The sequence below is a fragment of the Schistocerca serialis genome, chromosome 1 (genome assembly GCF_023864345.2).
Source record: "Schistocerca serialis cubense isolate TAMUIC-IGC-003099 chromosome 1, iqSchSeri2.2, whole genome shotgun sequence".
Lineage (NCBI taxonomy): Eukaryota > Metazoa > Arthropoda > Insecta > Orthoptera > Acrididae > Schistocerca > Schistocerca serialis.
The window spans coordinates 1261496632-1261516506 of NC_064638.1; the positions used below are offsets into that span (position 1 = coordinate 1261496632).

The 19875-nt window shown below is 39.5% G+C and overlaps 1 protein-coding gene across 1 annotated transcript in view; it reads right to left on the reverse strand.

The window, feature by feature from the left end:
* The window catches only part of LOC126456813 (Down syndrome cell adhesion molecule-like protein Dscam2), a 389296-nt gene that overhangs the window by 74859 nt on the left and 294562 nt on the right, over positions 1-19875 (reverse strand). Inside the window, exons 25-27 of the mRNA XM_050092611.1 lie at positions 16864-17003; positions 15827-15977; positions 1993-2169 (exon numbers count right to left, since the gene is read on the reverse strand). Coding sequence (XP_049948568.1) covers positions 1993-2169; positions 15827-15977; positions 16864-17003 — 468 coding nt within the window. The remainder of the gene's footprint in view (positions 1-1992; positions 2170-15826; positions 15978-16863; positions 17004-19875) is intronic.

Sequence of the window (19875 nt, forward strand, 5' to 3'; positions counted from 1 at the left end):
AGAAATTCTGGAGTGTTAACATTGGGGGAGGACCACATTTGGATTGAGTGAACTGAGTCATACAAGGTTCAACATTGGTCGACTCAGTTCATAAAGGCTTCTTCACCACTGTGGGTTTGAACCACAAAAATTACCTGGTGGAAGGACTGTGCCAGCTGTCAGATTCGTCCACCTAAAAACCCTGCCACAGTGACCCCATTCCAGAAATCCAACAGGATCGCCGGTCTATCCTCAAATCCTTAGGCCCATCCCAGAACCTCTCCCCTGAGTCCCTCTCTCCCATCACCTCTACCAATCCCTGCACTCCTACCTCCTACATGCTTCCTAAAGTCCATGAACCCAACCACCCAGGATGCCCCATTGTGGCCAGTTACTGTGCCTCCTGTGCCCCCCCCCCCCTCCCCCCCCCCCCCCCCCGGCAGTGTAAGAATCTCTGCTCTTGTAGACCAACACCTTCAGCGTATTGCCTAAAACTTACTTACCCTATTATAGAAATGCACCGACTATTTCCTCCATCAGCTCTCCATAGTTCCTGCCCCTGTTCATCACTATTGATGCCACCTTCCTTGACACTAACATCTACAATGCCTGTGTCCTTGCCACTGCTGAACTCTACCTTTCCCAATGCCCAATGGATTCCAAACCTACAGCTTCATTCTTGTTCACCATGACCATCTATATCCTCACCCAAAATTACTTCACCTTTGAAGGCATCACCTACAAACAAATCCCTGGTATAACAATGGACACCTGCATGGCACCATCCTATGCCAACCTATTCATGGGGCATCTAGAGAAATCCTTCCTAACTATCCAGAATCCTAAACCCCCTCACCTTGTTCAGATTCAATGATGACATCTTCATGATCTGGATCGAAGGTGAGGACACTATCCACAGTCCTTCACAATCTCATCATCTTCTCCCCTATTCATTTCACCTGGTCCTCTCAAGACAAACCACCTTGCTCGATGTCGATCTACACCTCTGAAGTGGGAACATCAACTCCTCCATCCATATCAAACCTACCAACCACCAGCAATATCTCCACTTTGACACCTGCTGCTCTATCTATACCACCATCTGTGCTGAATGATTGCTGTCTCTGCATGATCTCCCAAAGCAATGATGTTATCAACATTGCTAGGCGGCAATGTTACTAAGTTCTTACACAGTCTACAACACTAGTTACTGCCCACCGTGGACTTCTAGACTGAGCCACACACAACTGATTTCAGCAAAGTGTACAGGCCTGAAAATGGCATTGACGCAACACCGAAACTAGTAGTAAAGTAAGTAAAAAACCTGAAGTACAGCTGGAGGAATTTCATTTTTAATAAAAATTATACCAGCTGTGTCCCACCTTCATCCAGTTTAAATATGGATATATGAAGATTAATGGTTTCTAGCTGACTCTGTCTTTTCCCTCCCCCCTCTATTCATTAAAATTTCTCCTTGTATTCACACGAACATTTTGCCAAAAACATTACAATGAGAGATTTCCTTGGAAGAGTTTGCATTCCACTGTGTTGGCTGTAATTACATCACTTGAATTTTTCTCTATTCAGTCTACTGTTTATCTCTTAGTTACAGTATTTACGTTTAGTAAATGACTGTGTAAATTTGTCACTTTGTTTCTCCAGAAACTTACATGATGCCAAATTTGTGAAATCAGAGGCATTTTACTAGCTGTTAAACTGCATTTGTTTCACATTGCTTACCTTAATTTGCACTGTTGGCAATTACGGTAACTACTACAGAAACCAGCATGATGTCACTAATACATTATCATCTTACTAGTCTTCACAAATTTGGTTAAAATTCCGTAAATGTTGGAACTGTGATTGTTGCTGTGAATATTGATTCATTGCACCTAATTGGTTCTGAAAGACTATTGCTTCAAGATAGGAATTTCATTATTTACAAAACATAAGAAATAAGCAAAAATAGAAATGAAATGGAATAAGAATTCTTGAAGAAAGTTAATTACTTACTTGCAATGAGAAGAGAGTTCTTGGATATTCTAAATCTGGAGTCAGTTTTCAGAATCTCCTTCCCATGCTGCCACCAAACATTTGGTGTTGGGTTGCCAATAGAAATGCATGCAAGTGTCACATGAGAGTCTAGAGCCTCATGTAAAACTTGGGAAAATGATGCAATTCGAGCAGGAGCTGAAAATGATTGTAAGATTAATATTGTAGCATAAATATACTTTAGATAAATATATTCCACATTAAAGGTGAAAGCAACAACAGGAACTTCAAAATCATAAAAGCTGCACATCATGTCAAGGACTACAGTTTGGTCTTCCTGTTTGATGTGGCTTGATACAATTTTTCAACCTCAAACTTTGTCCTTGTACTGTGCCAAATTTCAACATAGCAGGTTAACTCTATGGCAGTACGTGGGTGTACAAAGCATACCACAATATTAATACGACAGATGCTGCAAATTTGAGCAACTCTCAACTATGTTTATTTATTTATTTCAACAGGAAGTCATCATTTTAAAGTAAGAGTCGTTTGGGTCTACTAAAGTCTACATTTGTCTGTTCCTTTCTACATTCCTTCTTGAAATTTTAAATGTTCAGTACAGATTCTAAGACACAAACTGTAAAAAATACTGTTCAATCTGCCTTTTGATTCTGGAGATTATGTTCCTATACCTGCAAGTTATTTTTATAGCTTGCTTATGTGGAAACTATTAAACGCAATACTGTGTTAAATATTGTTCTCTTGGGTTAGTTTATAGCACTAACAAATGCATAACACAAATAAATACAGTAGTATTTTACAGAAATTATGCAATTAAGAGTGGCTTTGGATAAGTAAAATAAGAGAAGGCAACCACTCACCTACAACTAGGGACCGGAAAAGTTCACATTGTGCAATAACTGCAAAATACATGTTATTTTGCCTCAAAATGCAAAATTACTTAATAGATGCTATTTCACACCGAATTGTATCCAGATGAACCATTTTATCAGAGATAGTTTGAAATAGCTATATTTTCTGCATATAAATATAAAAAATGTAACCAGCTTTCAGTTACTGTTATCGCACATCATCTGGCGAAGCCCAGTTTGGAAAGATAATGTGCATAAGAACTTGTTTGCAAAATAAAAAGTACATGAATGCAAGGATGTATCAACACGCACAATGCTCTGCTGCCATGTCAATTGTGGGCAGTTGAAGGGAGATACAAGCCAGTTAATGCAATGTAGTACTCAGACATGCAACCTATTATTTTATAACAGAGAAAAGCGTATGTTTGTTTCTTTGTTTCTAAAGGGGGGGGGGGGGGGGGGGAGAAGAGTGGGAGCGAAGGCAGTAGACAATCTGGACAGAAGAGAGAAGGGGAAAGGTAAGATGAGGGAGTCGAAAACATGTTAGTGAAGGTTTAGGCAGTGGAACTGCGAGAGCACAGGTTAAGTTGGAGAGACAATTGCCACTTGCTTAGTTCAAAGATACTTGTGCTGGAAGGGATTGTCAAAATGGCTCATGTAGTGCAGCAACTGTTTAAGCATTTGTGTTGTGGTGCATAGAATGTTTGGCTACTGGGTGGTCAAGTTCACGGTTTGCCACAGTATGGCAGTGGCCATTGATGCAAGTAGACAGTTCATTACTTGTCATGACCACATAGAATGTTGTGCAGTAATTGTAGCATAGCTAATATATAAGATGGCTACTTCCAGACGTGGCCCTGCCTTTTATTGGGTAACAAAAGCCTGTGACTAGACTGCAGTAGGAGGTGGTGGGTGGGTGTATGGGACTGGTCTTGCACCTTCATCAATCACAAGGAAATGACCCATGAGGTACATGATTGGAACAGGGATGGGCAAGAATATTCTGTAGGTTGGGCAGGCAGGAGAACACCACGCTGTGTGATGCTTGTAGGATTTTGTGCAGTATATCCCTCATCTCAAGGCACAATGAGAAGTACTTGAAGCCCTGGTGACGAATGCGATTGAGCTTTTCAAGGCCAGCATTATCCTGGGTGATCTGAGGAGAGCTGGTTGGTGGCTGGTTAACAGGGTTAATTGTATCAGAGGAGGACGTGGCACAGGAAACCTTTTTATGAATTAACTATGTAGGATATTATAAATCAACAACGGCTATCAATAACTTCTGTTCTCCACTGCAGATGTTGCATCCACGGGTGGTGAGGCTACATGGAAGAGCTGTCAAAGTGGAGGTGCTGTTGGTGGTTGGTGGACTTGATGTGACCAGACGTATCTATAGAGCCTACTCATAGGTGGAGATCAACATCTAGGAACGTGCCCTGCTTAGCAGAGGAGGTTCAGGTGAAGTGGATTTCGGAGTTGGTGCTGAGGTGACGTCCTTGCCATGAGTCCAGATTATGAAAATGCTATCAGTGAATCTGAAACAGTCAAGGGGTTTTATGTGCTGACTGGAAAGGAATTAGTCCTCCAGATGGCCCATGAATAAGATAGTTTAGGACAGTGCCATGTGAGTACCCACTGTAGTAACAAGGATTTGTTTACAGATTTAGCCATCAGAAGTGAAATAATTGTGGGTCAGGATGAAGTTAGGAGGATTAGGAAAGACATGGAGGTTATTGGTGAGCTATGATGTCACATCCACAGGGACCAACATGGAGTATGGTGGTAACAGGATATGAACAGCGGAAAGGTGATGGAGAATGGGTAGTGTCTTAAAAGTAGGAAAGTAAGTTAAAGGCAGTACTTTGGAGGTGTTGCTTAACAAAGACATAGGTTTGTTCTGTGGAAGCACTGTACCCTGTCAGAATGGGACAACCATTAGGGAAACCAATTGGGTTGGATTTGTGGAGTTTGGATGCAGGTATAAGGTGCAAGTGTGAGGGTTGCTGGCATAAGGAGGGAAATGGATTCAGGTATCAGGATTTGGGGTGGAACTAAGGCTTTGAGGAGCTGCTGGAGGTCCTGTTAGGCTTCTGGGATGAGATCATGGTTGTGTTTCATGACCACTGTGGTGAAGCCTTTGTCTATGGGAAGAATAATGAGGCTTGGATTGTTTTCAGGTTATGGATATATGACTGATGCTGGACTCACTGGGGAAAGATATGGGAGGTGAGACCAGGTTAGAAGTGACAAATTCCTGCAAGATTACAAGGGGATGACTGGGTAGGATGGGAAGAGGTTCATGGTTGGAGGGAGGTGTGTGGCTCTGGTTGGCACGTGTGAGTCTAACATCCTGACTGCATCCAGCTACCCCACTCCCCACCTCATCTCTGTATGCTCCCTGCAGCACTTTACTGTCCCCCAGCCCTACCCTGGTACCCCTCCGCCTCTCAGCCTTCTCCTTACCCCCACCCAGTAGCCTCTCCCACAAAGTGCTGTGGCTCATAGTCCAGCTCCAGCTGCCAGAGACTGTGGTCATGTGTGTGTGTGTGTGTGTGTGTGTGTGTGTGTGTGTGTGTGTGCGCGCTGTGCAAGTGCATGCACCTGGTGCACACACCTGTACCACCTGGGGCATGCACCTGTAGGGTACTAGGTACCTTGCCTCTTCTTTTTTTTTGACAAAGGCCTTGTTGACCTTACTTTCAAACAGTCTTTTTGTGGTGCCTTTTCGTGACTCAGCATCTCGGTTATATGGTGAGTAGCAACTATCCTTTTCATTTTGTTGTTAATTTCAATAGATATGCAGGTAACAGAAATTTCTTTTTATTTCTTGTGTTGTATGTGTGGTTAAAATGGTTCTCCTCAGGTAATTTTTGTCTATTGTGAAGAAAGAGTAGACACATTTCACAGATCTTACAAACCCTGTTTTTCATTATGGCTGGTTGCTTAACTTGAATTGAAGAAATGTTTATCTAACGTCTGTGGGACAGAAAGAAACCCAAACAATGCCTCTGCCTTTAAAATATTGCTTATCCTATCTGAAATTTTATCTATAAAAGGTAAGCTACACCAATACCTTTATGATCTATTTAAGTTGTTAACTGGCTAGTTTTTTTTTTATTAATAATTTTATCAACAATGCTGGAATCAAATTGATATCTGTGGCCACTGTTATTGTTGTATTGAGTTCCTTGTCATAGACTTCTTGGAACAAGGGCAGAGGAAGGAGACAGTTAATTATTTGGTGGAATGCTGCATGTTTGTAGGCTACACGATGATGAGAGGAAGCTAGGTTGAACGTGTTAGTAAAGGAGTCTTCAATAAATTGTACATTTATGGTTGCCGTTTTCTACCTGTAAGCTGATGTCTGGGAAATTAATAGTGGTATCCCTAACTCCAACCCGACCTTTATGTTAGTATTCATATTTTACAAGTACTTTTGGAGTTCAGAATGAGATTTTCATTCTGCAGCGGAGTGTGCGCTGATATGAAACTTCCTGGCAGATTAACACTGTGTGCCGGACTGAGACTCTAACTCGGGACCTTTGCCTTTCGCGGGCAAGTGCTCTATCAACTGAGCTACCCAAGCACGACTCATGCCCCATCCTCACAGCTTTACTTCTGCCAGTACCTCGTCTGCCAGAAGCTCTCCTGCAAACCTTGCAGAACTAGCACTCCTGAAAGAAAGGATATTATGGAGACATGGCTTAGCCACAGCCTAGGGGATGTTTCCAGAATGAGATTTTCACTCTGCAGCGGAGTGTGCGCTGATATGAAACTTCCTGGCAGATTAAAACTGAGCACTTGCCCGCAAAAGGCAAAGGTCCCGAGTTCGAGTCTCGGTCTGGCTCACAGTTTTAATCTGCCAGGAAGTTTCACTTTTGGAGTTGTCTAGTGGAACCTTTCCATGTACAGAGAATATCATAGACATGTCTATACCAATACACAACATGCTTTCCCAATGGTTCACTCTTAAGAAAATCAGTCTGTCACTTGTACATGGATATTTCTGCTACCAGGGTAGACAAGGGTGAGGTCACTGCCAGAACACCTGCTCCCTTGAAAGCAGAAACAATTTTGATTTCAACAACACTCCACTGTATTAAGTATGTTCAGCTGTTCTTCCAAATTGATGATGAGTAAATTGCTTGAGTGTGACACAACAAACAGTTTCTGAGATCATTTATAATACTTTTCCCTGTCAAAAGCCGGCCGGTGTGGCCAAGCGGTTCTAGGTGTGTCAGTCTGGAACTGCGCGACCGCTAAGGTCGCAGGTTCGAATCCTGCTTCGGGCATGGATGTGTGTATGTCCTTAGGTTAGTTAGGTTTAAGTAGTTCTAAGTTCTAGGGAACTGATGACCTCAGATGTTAAGTCCCTTAGTGCTCAGAGCCATTTGAACCTTTTTGAACCCTGTCAAAAGAAGAAGCTGAAACAGTTTCTGTCTTTAACGGTGAGAACTCCAACCCAACAAAAACTCTCGTTTGCAGATAGCATTGTGAACTTATTAACATTAACCCTGACAGAACCAGAGGAAAAGTTACTATCATAAGACCACAAAACCCAAGTGTTTGACCATCTACATATTAGGTCTAGAATTAACTATACAGAAGGATATAGCTATGAAAGTACAATGTGCAGGAAAAATTTGGCAAGCAGTTCAACTCTAATAGAGAAAGGACAATGAGTTTCTAATCATGAAGGAACTTAAAATTAGGATTGAAAGAAGTAACATCAGGGGTGACTCCCATAAAAGTTTGCAGGTTTGTGCTAAACCAGGAATAATTTTTTTCAACTGTGTTTGCTCACTGAGCTTTCTATGAAAGTGGAGAAGTAGCATGCCATTTATCCCTTTTGAAATGCTCGGGCTTTATGTGCTGAATGCACCTGAGTGGGAAGGAAATGTGCCGACGGCGACTTGTGGTTGGATTGTGCTTGCAAATATGGACTCTGATATCTAAGGGAGGCAATGGGGATACTGCTTGGCAACACTGTACTCATATACAGGCCTTAGGTGTATACAGATCTCACCTGAACCAGCCTGGCAGCCGCAGAAACAGGGTCCGAAATCTTCCGAAGATAACCTAGACTGTCAGATCTTCAAACAAAGTGGGATTCTCACGGGGAAATATAGCGTTAAGAACAGTTTATATTTAGTAAACAAGTTAACAGTTCTTAGAATTCTGACAAACATATAATTAGCTTCTTCTGATGTATACTGCTGGTTCTTAAGCATTCCTGTGAACAATTGCAATGATATTGTGACACAATCATTGTATTTACATAACGTTAATCCAGAAGAACAGCTGATCGTAATTAGTACAGTTGAATGTTGCTTAAATAAGAGTAATTTCCACTTTCAAGCAAGCTAATATAAGCGAGCAGATGGACTGGCAATGGCCTCATCCATATACCCCTTGGTAGCATAAATGTTCATGGACAAGTGGGAGACTGGTTTTCTTAAGAGTGAACCATTGGCAAAACTTGTTAAGAATTGGTATAGATATGTCAATGATATTCTCTGTATGTGGAAATGTTCCACTAGACAACTTCTGAAGTTCTTAGAAAATGTGAATCAGTGGCATACTAACATAAAGGTCATGCCACAGTTCAGTGTTTCCACCATTAATTTCCTAGACATCAACTTACAGAAAGAAAATAGCAAAAATAAATTAAAAATTTACTGAAAAGCCCAGGGTACCCTGCTATCCCTCTCCCTTCTTCCCCACCCCACTTGGTATTGCTGTTTCTACTGATGTGACACTGTTGCATTCTAGCCAGACATGCCAGAAATAGTGGTCATTTATTTGAGTATGAGGTCTACTTGCTTATGTGAATAATGGTTGTCCTCATTTCTGAAGGAGGCTTTGGCTGAAAGCTTAATGTGTAACAGTCTTTTTGTTGTGCTTATCTGCAACTGAATGTGTCATCTTTATGCTAAGCACCAATTTATCTTTTGCACAGCAATGCAATCAGACAGAGAAGAATACAGCTGGGGTGCTATCAAGTCAAATACAACAAATGCAGCCACAGATGTGTTAGGAAAAATGAAGATGGTGCCTAGGAAGCCCTGAATGACACCAGAAACGTAGGAATTCATTGACAATAGTAACAGACTAAAGGAAAAGAGTCATGATCAAGACAAAGCAATCAAAAACATGACAACAACAATGTGCCATTCACACAGAGAAAAGTGGTTTGGAAAAAGTAGCAAAGAAATGGAAGATGATTTTTAAATTTTGGAAACTGGTGAAGTGTACTCTATGATCAAAATTTTGCAGCACAAACAGAGAACCAGGAGTACCATAGTAAGAGGTAAAACATGTAAGTCATAGATGGAAAGAATATATTGTAGACATGTACAGTGTGCTGAAACTGGAAGTCTGGCTGAATTTATTGAAGATGAAAAACTTAATTAATGAAAAAAATAAAGGAATATAAACAATGAAAAATTCTTTCTTGCACTAAATAGGTTAAAATTGAATAAAGCAACGAGTGTAGATGATATCTCCATAGAAATGCAACACAGTAGTGATAACATAAAAAGTAAATTGTTTACTGCAGTATCCAAACAATATGAGGGGGATATAATAATACCTGACTTTACAAAAAGTAGAATTATTGCATTATGCAAGATGAAAAATTCAAAGGAATGTACAAATCAGAGAATATTTTAAATGGCATAAGCTGATCACTGATAGTTGCAACGGGCTGGGCAAGGCAGATCTGCACACCTGCATTAATCAATAATGCAATGCAGATCTGTAAATGATTCTACAGAATTGCTTCAGTGATAGTGGACTTTTATTGAGGTTGCCCTTGTTTCCACTCGGTGTTTCAGTGTGTACTGGTACTATTCAAAATGTTTGCCTGTTTTTGCGTGTATAGTCCTTCGGTGAGTCTCTTGTTGTTTATTGTGAGAATGAGTTCTTGCAGCACAGGAAACACAAAGTTTGGAAAAGGTGTTCTGCTGAAAGCACAGTACATGAATTTGTATTCAGGCTATGAGATTACTTTGAAAGGGAAAGGCACAATTGCGGTCCTTTCATCCCAGCAGATATTGTGACTGACAGAGTGGTGGAATGATTGAAGATTTCTAGTGTGACAGTGAAGAGAGTGATGTAGGAGATAGAGAGTGTGAATTTAGATGTAACTCTTGTTCTTGTGATGCCCGGAAAGACAAGGAAGAAACAATGGCATGTCAGAAATACTGACAACTTCAATGAAAGTGCAATTAGGTGGCATATATATGCATATTACAGCAGGAAGGAGTACCCTACTGCTAAAAAATTTTAGTTTCACTGTCAGAAAGTTGTTTATTTATGGGCAGTGTGCCACTGTTTTAAAAACGTTGGCTCCAAGTGAAAAAAGTTTCTTGGGCAGAAAAGTGTTGATGAAGCGTGGAGACATAGTAGTATGGAGATGTCATTTCTTCCTTGAGGTGCAGGGAATGAATCCAAAAAACATAATATGGAGTGATGAAACATGGTTGAACAGGTGTCTTGCAAGATCTGTCTCATGGACAGATGATACACATCATGGAGTGATAAGTATGCCTTCAGGGAAGGGGGGCCAACTTATGCTTCCTTATGCTGACTCTATTAATGGTTTTGTGCCTGGTGCTACTTTGTTTTTTTTTTTTTTTTCAAGAAAAGAAAACTGTAGACTACCATGAAGAAATGAAAGCTGAAACATTTCATGACTTGTTCGTTACTTATTTGCTACCAAATGTCAGTTCGGGTAGTACTTTTGCAATTGATAATGCACCACATCATTCTTTATAGTTAAAAAGGCACCAACTGTATCCATAAGGAAGGATGAAATTTTGGCCTGGATGAAGGAAATAACATAGACTGTGAACAGAATAGGGAAGAAGCAGAACTTTTAGAATTGGTGAGGAAATACAAACCACAGAAAATGCAATATATAATTGGTCCATTAGCAGAGGACCATGGCCACCAAGTTCCACACCTCCCTCCATATCATTGCACTTCAACCCCACTGAACTTGTCTGGGCTCTAAAGCACACGATGTGAAGCAAAATATGACATTTATACTACGAGACACAGAGAGACTGGCGAACAAGGCCGCTACACAAATAGCATCAGATAAATGCAAGAAGATCGTGAACCATGAGTGGAAAAAAATCAAATGAAGAAAAGGGCTAAGAGAAGAAACAATACCAAATACAGTTGTTTCTTTCTCAGATGTTTAGGACAGCAGTAAAGATTGTGACACCACTGTGATCACAACAAAAGAGTGTCGAACTGATTAAGATGATCTTGGAGTTGCTGATCTTCCAAAAGTAAGGTCATAATCTGTTATTTCTCACATAACTTTCTTGATCTTTGTGTTTACTTGTCAATGTTTACAAGATATTGTGAGTGCGCATGGTCCTCTCTTTGTCACTTGCATTAGGTAGGCCTGTATTTACAACAGTTTCATTGACAGCCATTTCGACATCACTGCACGAACAGTATTCTTCCCATTTGTTACACTTTCCTGCAGTGTCATCCTGAGTTCCCAGCAGTAAGACATTAGAAGTGACTACAGTATTGCAGCATACAAAGCCCGCTGATATAATGGGCTCTCCAAAATGCCTTTTGATCATGCTAACACTATTGTAATCATAAGGTGGTGAGCAAACACCATTTCAGTCTTTATTTTGAGACAACACGTCAATAGCATATGACTTCTTGGTTGGTTTATTTGTATAAATTAGTATTTAGATAAAAGTTATAACAAGGGCAATGTTTATTTGCAGCCACTCAATAAATCACACTTTAATGTGACACTTTGAGGGAGTTTTTTTGAGTCTACCTCTTATCATAAGTTGCATTATAAGTAATAATAACACAGCAGAAAACAATTGCTACCATATGCAGTCAGCTGTGCTGAACATTGCAGTTGTTAGCTGACAACAGCACTATCAGGGATCTTCTTATGGCGACTGGACTATAGCCCTTCTGTCACAGGCATAAAAAATGTTACTATAAATAGTTAAAGAGAGGATTAAAAAGAAAACAGATTGGAACTTACCCAACGATCAATTTGTTTTCAGATCAGGGAAAGGAACGAGGGAAGCGATATTGGCATTATGTCAAATTTTGGAAAGAAGATTAGAAGTTAACAGTAAAACGTATATAGCACATACTGACCTAGAAAATTCATTGCATATGGCTGATTTGAAGTTGTTATTTAAAGCAATGCACAAAGCAGAAATTGACTGAAAGGATATATGATTAATTTTGATTATTCCTGGGTACAAAAGCACTGAACTAGATATTAACAGCAGCAAGAAAATAGCAAAAATCAGAAGAGAGTGAGACAGGGGTACTCTCTATCACCCCATTTATTTAATATGTTCATCAAGGAGGCAATTACAACAATGAAAGAAAAGCCAACTGGACTCAAAACTATTGGCACGTATATTCACTGCATAAGTGACTGGCTCAGAGAAGGAACCGAATGAAACACTTAAGGTCTTAAATGAGAAGATAACAAAACTAAAAATAAATATCAAGAAGACAAAAGTCATGGTTATAGATAAGAAAGGAATTGAGGTTATGTTAGGTTTGGTTAGTTACCTGTTCCACAGATCAATTTGCACGATAGATTGTAATTATGTGGAATGAGTCATTTTAAATTCACATCGCAAATTAATTTGTACATATGTTTACATTCTGACCATTTCACAAAAGGAAAAGTTACAGAGATATGAGTTAGTAATTCTTACCCACCACTTTTTACACACTGCAGTAGCAGAAATTCTTCTATTGAACAGAAGCTGTCAAGGAGAATCTTTCTCAGTTTGTTCTCAATTTTTTCTATGCTGCCTTTCAGGCATTTTATATCACTGGGTGAGTGATCAAAAATTTTTGCTGCAGATTGTGTATCCATTTTTTGGCTAGACAACTTTAATGTGGAGTAATGAATGTCTTTTTCCTTCTGATGTTGAAATTATGTACATCATTCCTTTTGAACTGTAGTGGATTCTTTACAAGAAACTTCATGAGGGAGTACATATACTGTGAAGCAGTAGCCAGAATTACCAACTCCTTAAACAGATGTCTACAAAATGATCATGGGTGAGCATCACACAATCTTAGAGCATGTTATTGTGCAATGACAAGTTTCCTTCTTAAAGATGAGTTATGTTGTTGTTGTGGTCGTCAGTCCTGAGACTGGTTTGATGCAGCTCTCCATGCTACTCTGTCCTGTGCAAGCTTCTTCATCTCCCAGTACCTACTGCAACCTATATCCTTTTGAATCTACTTAGTGTATTCATCTCTTGGTCTCCCTCTACGATTTTTACCATGCTGCCCTCCAATACTAATTTGGTGATCCCTCGATGCCTCAGGACATGTCCTACCAACCGATCCCTTCTTCTAGTCAAGTTGTGCCACAAACTTCTCTTCTCCCCAATCCTATTCAATACCTCCTCATTAGTTATGTGATCTACCCATCTAATCTTCAGCATTCTTCTGTAGCACCACATTTCAAAAGCTTCTATTCTCTTCTTGTCCAAACTATTTATCGTCCATGTTTCACTTCCATACATGACTACACTCCATACAAATACTTTCACAAATGACTTCCTGACACCTAAATCTATATTCGATGTTAACAAATTTCTCTTCTTCAGAAACGCTTTCCTAGCCATTGCCAGTCTACATTTTATATCCTCTCTACTGCGACCATCGTCAGTTATTTTGCTCCCCAAATAGCAAAACTCCTTTACTACTTTAAGTGTCTCATTTCCTAATCTAATTCCTTCAGCATCACCCGACTCAATTCGACTACATTCCATTATTCTCGTTTTGCTTCTGTTGATGTTCATCTTATATCCTCCTTTCAAGACACTATCCATTCCGTTCAACTGCTCTTCCAAGTCCTTTGCTGTCTCTGACAGAATTACAATGTCATCGGCAAACCTCAAAGTTTTTATTACTTCTCCATGGATTTTAATACCTACACCGAATTTTTCTTTAGTTTCTTTCACTGCTTGCTCAATATAAAGATTAAATAACATTGGGGATAGGCTACAACCCTGTCTCACTCCCTTCCGGCAGGACGTTATTCCATGTGTCATTATAGAACGCAAATATGCAAAATATGTTGACTTACTGATTTGTTTCTCCCCAAGATTTACAATGATTCTAAGTGCAAATTTGGTTGAACTAAGTTGATTTAGGTATTCCAAAATGTGCTTTTCCCAATTTAAATTCTCTTCAAAATGCACACCTAAAATTTTTAAAGTTTCCACCATATGTTACACTTATCATTAGTGTAGTACACCTAGATGTGCAGAACTGAATATGTTGTGTCTTTTAAAAATTGAGGGGTGACATGATTCACAGAAAATGTCAAAGATACTTTTAAGAACTTTGTTGACCATTTCTTCTGTTTCTGTGTGTATACTTGGGTGGATTACAATACTAGCACCATCTACAAAAGGAACTAATTCTGCTTGTTGTATATTAGATGAAAAGATCATTTACATATATGAGGAACAATAATGGAACTAAGATCGAGCGTTGGGGAGCCCCATACATGATTTCTCCCCAGTCAGAATTACATCCCCAGACTACACTGGTTGAATTACTAATTACAACTTTCTGCTTTCTTTTGGTTACATACGACATTATCCTGGGGTTGGGTATACTAGGAGAATACTGTGACTGACACTGTCAAATGGCTTAGATAGGTCACAGAAAATACCTACCAGCACTACTTTATTACTTAATGCTTGTTAAAACTGGTGAGTGAACATGTAAATGGCATTCATAGTAGAGCAACCTTTCTTGAACCCAAACAGCAATTTGATGAAGATAATATTGTTCCTCAAGTGAAGTACTATTCTAGAATACATCACCTTCTCAAAAATTTTGGAAAATGATGTCAACACTGAAACAGGTTGATGTCAACACTGAAACAGGTTGGTAGTTATTGACACCCCTCTGATCCCCTTTCTTACAGAGGAATTTAACAACAACATATTTCAGTCTTTCTGGAAAAAGGCTTGAGTTAGTGATGCATTACATATTTTGGATAAGACTGGACTTGTTATATGGGAACAAATCTTTAGTATACCATTGGAAACTCCATCAAAGACACTGTATAACTTCGTTAATTTCAGAAGGAGAAATTGGTGATGCATTCATATGACTGAATTAGATGAGAGTTATTTTTTCAACATACTGTTGTGATTTATCTCTTGAACTGTTTGTCCCTATGCATTCTACTGCATTTAAGAAATGATTATTAAATACATTTGCTGCCTGTGACTCATCATTTATAGCTCTTTCATTCACCTCAATAGTATTGTTATCCTGTTCCGTGGCTGGTTGTCCTATCTCTCTGTTCAATACATATGGCAAGGCTAGCATAAGAATAGGCAGTGAGAAATGTGAAAAAGTAGCTGAATTTCAGTATCTCAGTAGCACTATGGAGGAAAACAATAGATGTCTCAACGATATCAAGAGAGGAATAGCACTGGCCAAGAATGCCTTCCAAAATGATAACAACCTTCTGTTGTACAAGCATGTAAGCATCCAAGTTAAGAAAAGATTTGTAAAGACTTTTGTATGGAATTTCCTGACATATGAATGTGAAATCTAGGATATCAGCAGCAGGAGAAAGCTCATCTTGAAGCTGCAGAAATGTGGTTATGGAAGAGAATTACAAGAACTAGATGCACTGACTAGAAAAATAAATGAAATGCTTCTACAAGAAATATGGGAGAAGAGATAACTACTAAAAGTTGTAAGCCATCCTGAAACAAAACTCAGTGAACACTCAAATTATACTGGATGTGATATTCTTTTATGCAGCATCTTCAAAGTCAAGGTCACAGGGTAAAAATGAGGGGATCATCATTCTTTCAGAGTTTATCTTCACTTTAGATGTATTTTATGTGAAAAGTAAAGTTACATAGTGAAGTTACATAGCTCTGCTACTCTTAAAGAGTTCCAGTTTTGTAGTTTACCTTTTGAGTTTGGTGCCTGTGTGATTGACCTTGTGCGATCTCCTTCACCCACAACTGTTGAGGCTGTAACCCAGGTCTCATAAGCCTCCAGCTCCTTAAGTCCTCGGATCTCATGTGTATTCATTGTGGGCCCCACTCGAAAACTCGTTGGCTGCAATGCAAAATTTAACCATTGATGTTGCTGCATCAAAGGGCAGAAAGTAATCAGGTATTTGACTTCCTGTCTCAAGCACACGAAAACTACAAAAGTATTCTCCAAAGAGTGCAATTGCCAATACACTGTGAGACACAAACTGAGAAACTCTTCCACTAAAAAGTAAATTTGTAAATACTTTGAAATATGCTATTATGTACATTTGATATCTGGATCTGTGAGGAAGGTATAAAGGATAAAAATTAATCAACATTAAAGTTTTTCTTTGTTGAGATGTTCTGCTTTGTTAGGTATTTACTTTCAGGTTCTATTCAGGCTGGCATTTCTCACTTCAACAAACCATATTTGTCAAAGTTGCCCATTTGTCAGTATCTAAACTCTGTAGCATGTTCAAATGGCATGTTCTAGCCTTAGCAACCTAACATACATCTACTGCTGTAAATTAACACACCTCTGCAGCCCTTTGCATAGGGAGAACATAAACTTCACTGTAAAGATTTCAGAGGTTTAGTCATGAATGTTTGATGTGTGGTTTGATAAAAGAAACTTGCGTTTCCAGAATGTCTTCAGGATTTTGTGAGATATGTTTAGTACATTAATTGACCATAATGCCCCATATTTTCTGTAAAATGTACTGCTGACAGTAGGTTTATGTGGTATGAACACGACTGAGCGATAGAACACTTTGTATACAATGTTAGGGGAAACTTTGGCACATAAACTGGACAATAATAGTCACTGTAGTCAGTTTCAGGTTTAGCTCAATCAGTAGGTATGAGATCAGAGGACTTATTCTCATAGTTCCCTTTAACAGTCTAGGTCTTAGTGACATCAGTTACACTAGCTATAAAAAAATTACATAATGAAGAAAATTAAAATTAACCTTTGAAAGATGGTGTTTCCTACTACAGTACACAGTGTACTGTGTGATGAGGCCATTAGGTTGTTTAGGTGGCAACCATGATACGAGTATCGAGTCGGACGTCAGAGTCAGGGTCTTTACAGCAGATGGTGGCCCTGGAACTGAAGAGCACAGCAATGCAGTTAATACATTGGCATTTTCTTTAATATTTAGGCTGATGATTTACATTGAAATGAATTTACATGTGAAAGCTGTTAACAAGCAGAAAACATCCTAATAATGTCAAGGACGGTTATGGTCACAATATAACTTATCTCTTTTTGAACTCTCATTTAGTGTAATATTGTGTGCAAGTTGGAGAACTGAAACTGACTGTCTTGTTGCCTTACCTAGTCTACTATTTGGCTGCTTAAATACGCACTGTAGACTTGGACAATGTTCCAATCTACCATTAACCTCCCTCCCCCCCACCCACCCACTCTCTCTCTCTCTCTCTCTCTCTCTCTCTCTCTCTCTCTCTCTCTCTCTCTCTCATCCTCTGTGCATTATTTCGTGGCTCTCCCACCAGACTACTACTTTGATTTGAAAGTGACCTACCTGCAATCAACTTCTCTTTTTACTGATGCTATTGAAACTAAATGTGAAAACTTCAAGTAAAAAAAGACTGCAGGCCAATACCACCAATACTGGTGAACTATTGCATACTGAGCATGCATTTATTAGAGGAAATGTTTAAAGCGACCTCCTCCTGCCTGAAAAATCAGTCTTTGATTACAGTTGTATTGCAGGCAACACACAGCCAAAAATGCTGGATGTATCTGTGCCCTCTGGCTGGCTGTCACTACGTCCAAACACAGAACTGGTCACCAGCAGAAGCAATCACATTCAACAACAGAAAAAGGTTTAGAAGGTCAGGAGATAATGGTGGCTTACCTGACTGTCCACCTCACAGTGCATGCAGTGTGCATTAAGTTGAGTGATGTCAGGATAATAGTGACATCTTTTCCAAGTAATTAGGAAAATGTAATATACATTAACCCTTTGACTTCTGTGGACGTGTTAACTCGTCATGCCTCGCTGTTCTCCTGGCATGCCTGACGTGTATACAAGCTGCCTTGGGTCTTACCTACAGCGCTAAGGACATGTTTACGTGTCTTGCACCACCGGCCTTCCCACTGCTATGGACGAGTTTAGGCATGCTGAGTCACAGCTACCTAAGCGCTACAGATGTGTATACATGCAGAGACGTCTTTCTGCCATTCTCTTCAAGTAGCCTTTCAGTGGTCTGACTGTGTAGTTCGAGAGTGCACATATCTTTGTTGCTGTGTTCGCTCTTTGCAGAATTCGACTTAGATTCCTGTATTTTCGTCAGTTTTCTTGTTTTCTACGTGAGAAATGTCACATCACAGTGGTTGCACAGAGAAAGAAATCCTGGATATGGTCACTAAGAGCGACAGTGAGTGTGAATTATCTGATGTTGCTAACAGTGATAAGTCTTCAACAGAATCTTGAAGCTGTAGTCCTCATCCCTTTACATCAGAGGGGAGAGCAGAAATTACAGTCAGCAGTTCCTCTGAATCCGAGGAATCAAAAAGCGTCAGTGAAACTGTTGAGAAAAGAGTGCACTTAAGTGACACATTTGACTGGAAAGAAACCGATTTCCAGCCGTTAAACCATTATTTCGTTGACTTGAGTTCAGGACACAAATGTCAATTAGATACTGACCCAAGCATTCTTTCATTTTTTGTGATATTTATGTCTCAAGAACTGTTGCAATTTATTGCAGACGAAACAAATCGGTTTTACATTTACACCAGAGAAAATACAACAGAATCTGTGAATTCTTGACAGTCAAAAAGGGAAAGATGCTGGATTTGAGGAAATGTATTGTTTTGTTGTTAAAATTAAGTTATTACTGGTCCAGAGATACACTTTTGAACACACCAGTTTTAAGCAAAATTATGTCCCGAGACCATTTTTGTCTACTTCTGAGAATGTTACACTTCGGTGATAACTCTGCGAGTACAGGAGGCCACAATCTACTTAAAATTAGGATGATTGTTGACAAAGTTCATAAGACGTTTCATAATTCACTTCGCCCACATCACAAGCTTTGTATAGATGAAAGTCTCTTGCTGTTCAAAGGACAATTATCTTTTAAGCAATTTATTCCAACCAAGCGAAGTAGATACAGAATAAAGACATTTGTACTATGTGACTCGCAACAACAGAAATTGGGTTCCACAATTTGAGAAAAAGTGGCGATGTAGTGGCAACTCTTATGGGAGCATATTTGGAACAGGGTCATATTCTATATGTCGATAACTGGTACTTCAGCCTGGACCTGTTCCTCTGGCTTCACAACCATGGAACAGTCACATGTGGCACTGTTCATAAGAACAGGCGCAACATGCCAAAACTGCAGAAGTAATTAAAATGAGGAGAAACTGAGTTTAGGTCCACTGACAAGATCCTTGCAATCAAGTGCTGCGATAAGAGAGAAGTGTACATGTTGACCACAAGTCACACAGCACAAATGGCTGAAACAGAGAAGACTGACAGAAATACTTGCAAAAAAATAAAGAAACCGCAATTGATTGTAGATTACAATTCGAGTATGGGTGCAGTTGACTGTTGTGACATATTACTGAGCCCAGTGGGATCAGTGCGTAAGACTGTGAAATGGTATAAGAAATATTTTTTTCACAGACTAAATGCTTATGCTCTCCACCAGTCGGTAACAGGGCAAAAAATGGCACTCGCAGAGTTTCACCTTTCTCTCATAAGGGAGATTGTAGAAAAATATGCTACAGAATGGAGAAACACTGGTAGGGGAAGGCGCTATGATGACGAGAATCCTCTGCAATTCACAGGGAGACATTTTCCGGCTGTTATTGTGAGTGAACATTTGCAGAAAAGTATGCTAATGCACAGCTGTGTAGTTTTCACGAAACAGAAAGTGTGCTGGGAAACTAGACACCAATGCAAAACTTGCAATGTTCCATTATGTGTGTGTGTGTAAAACAAAGATGA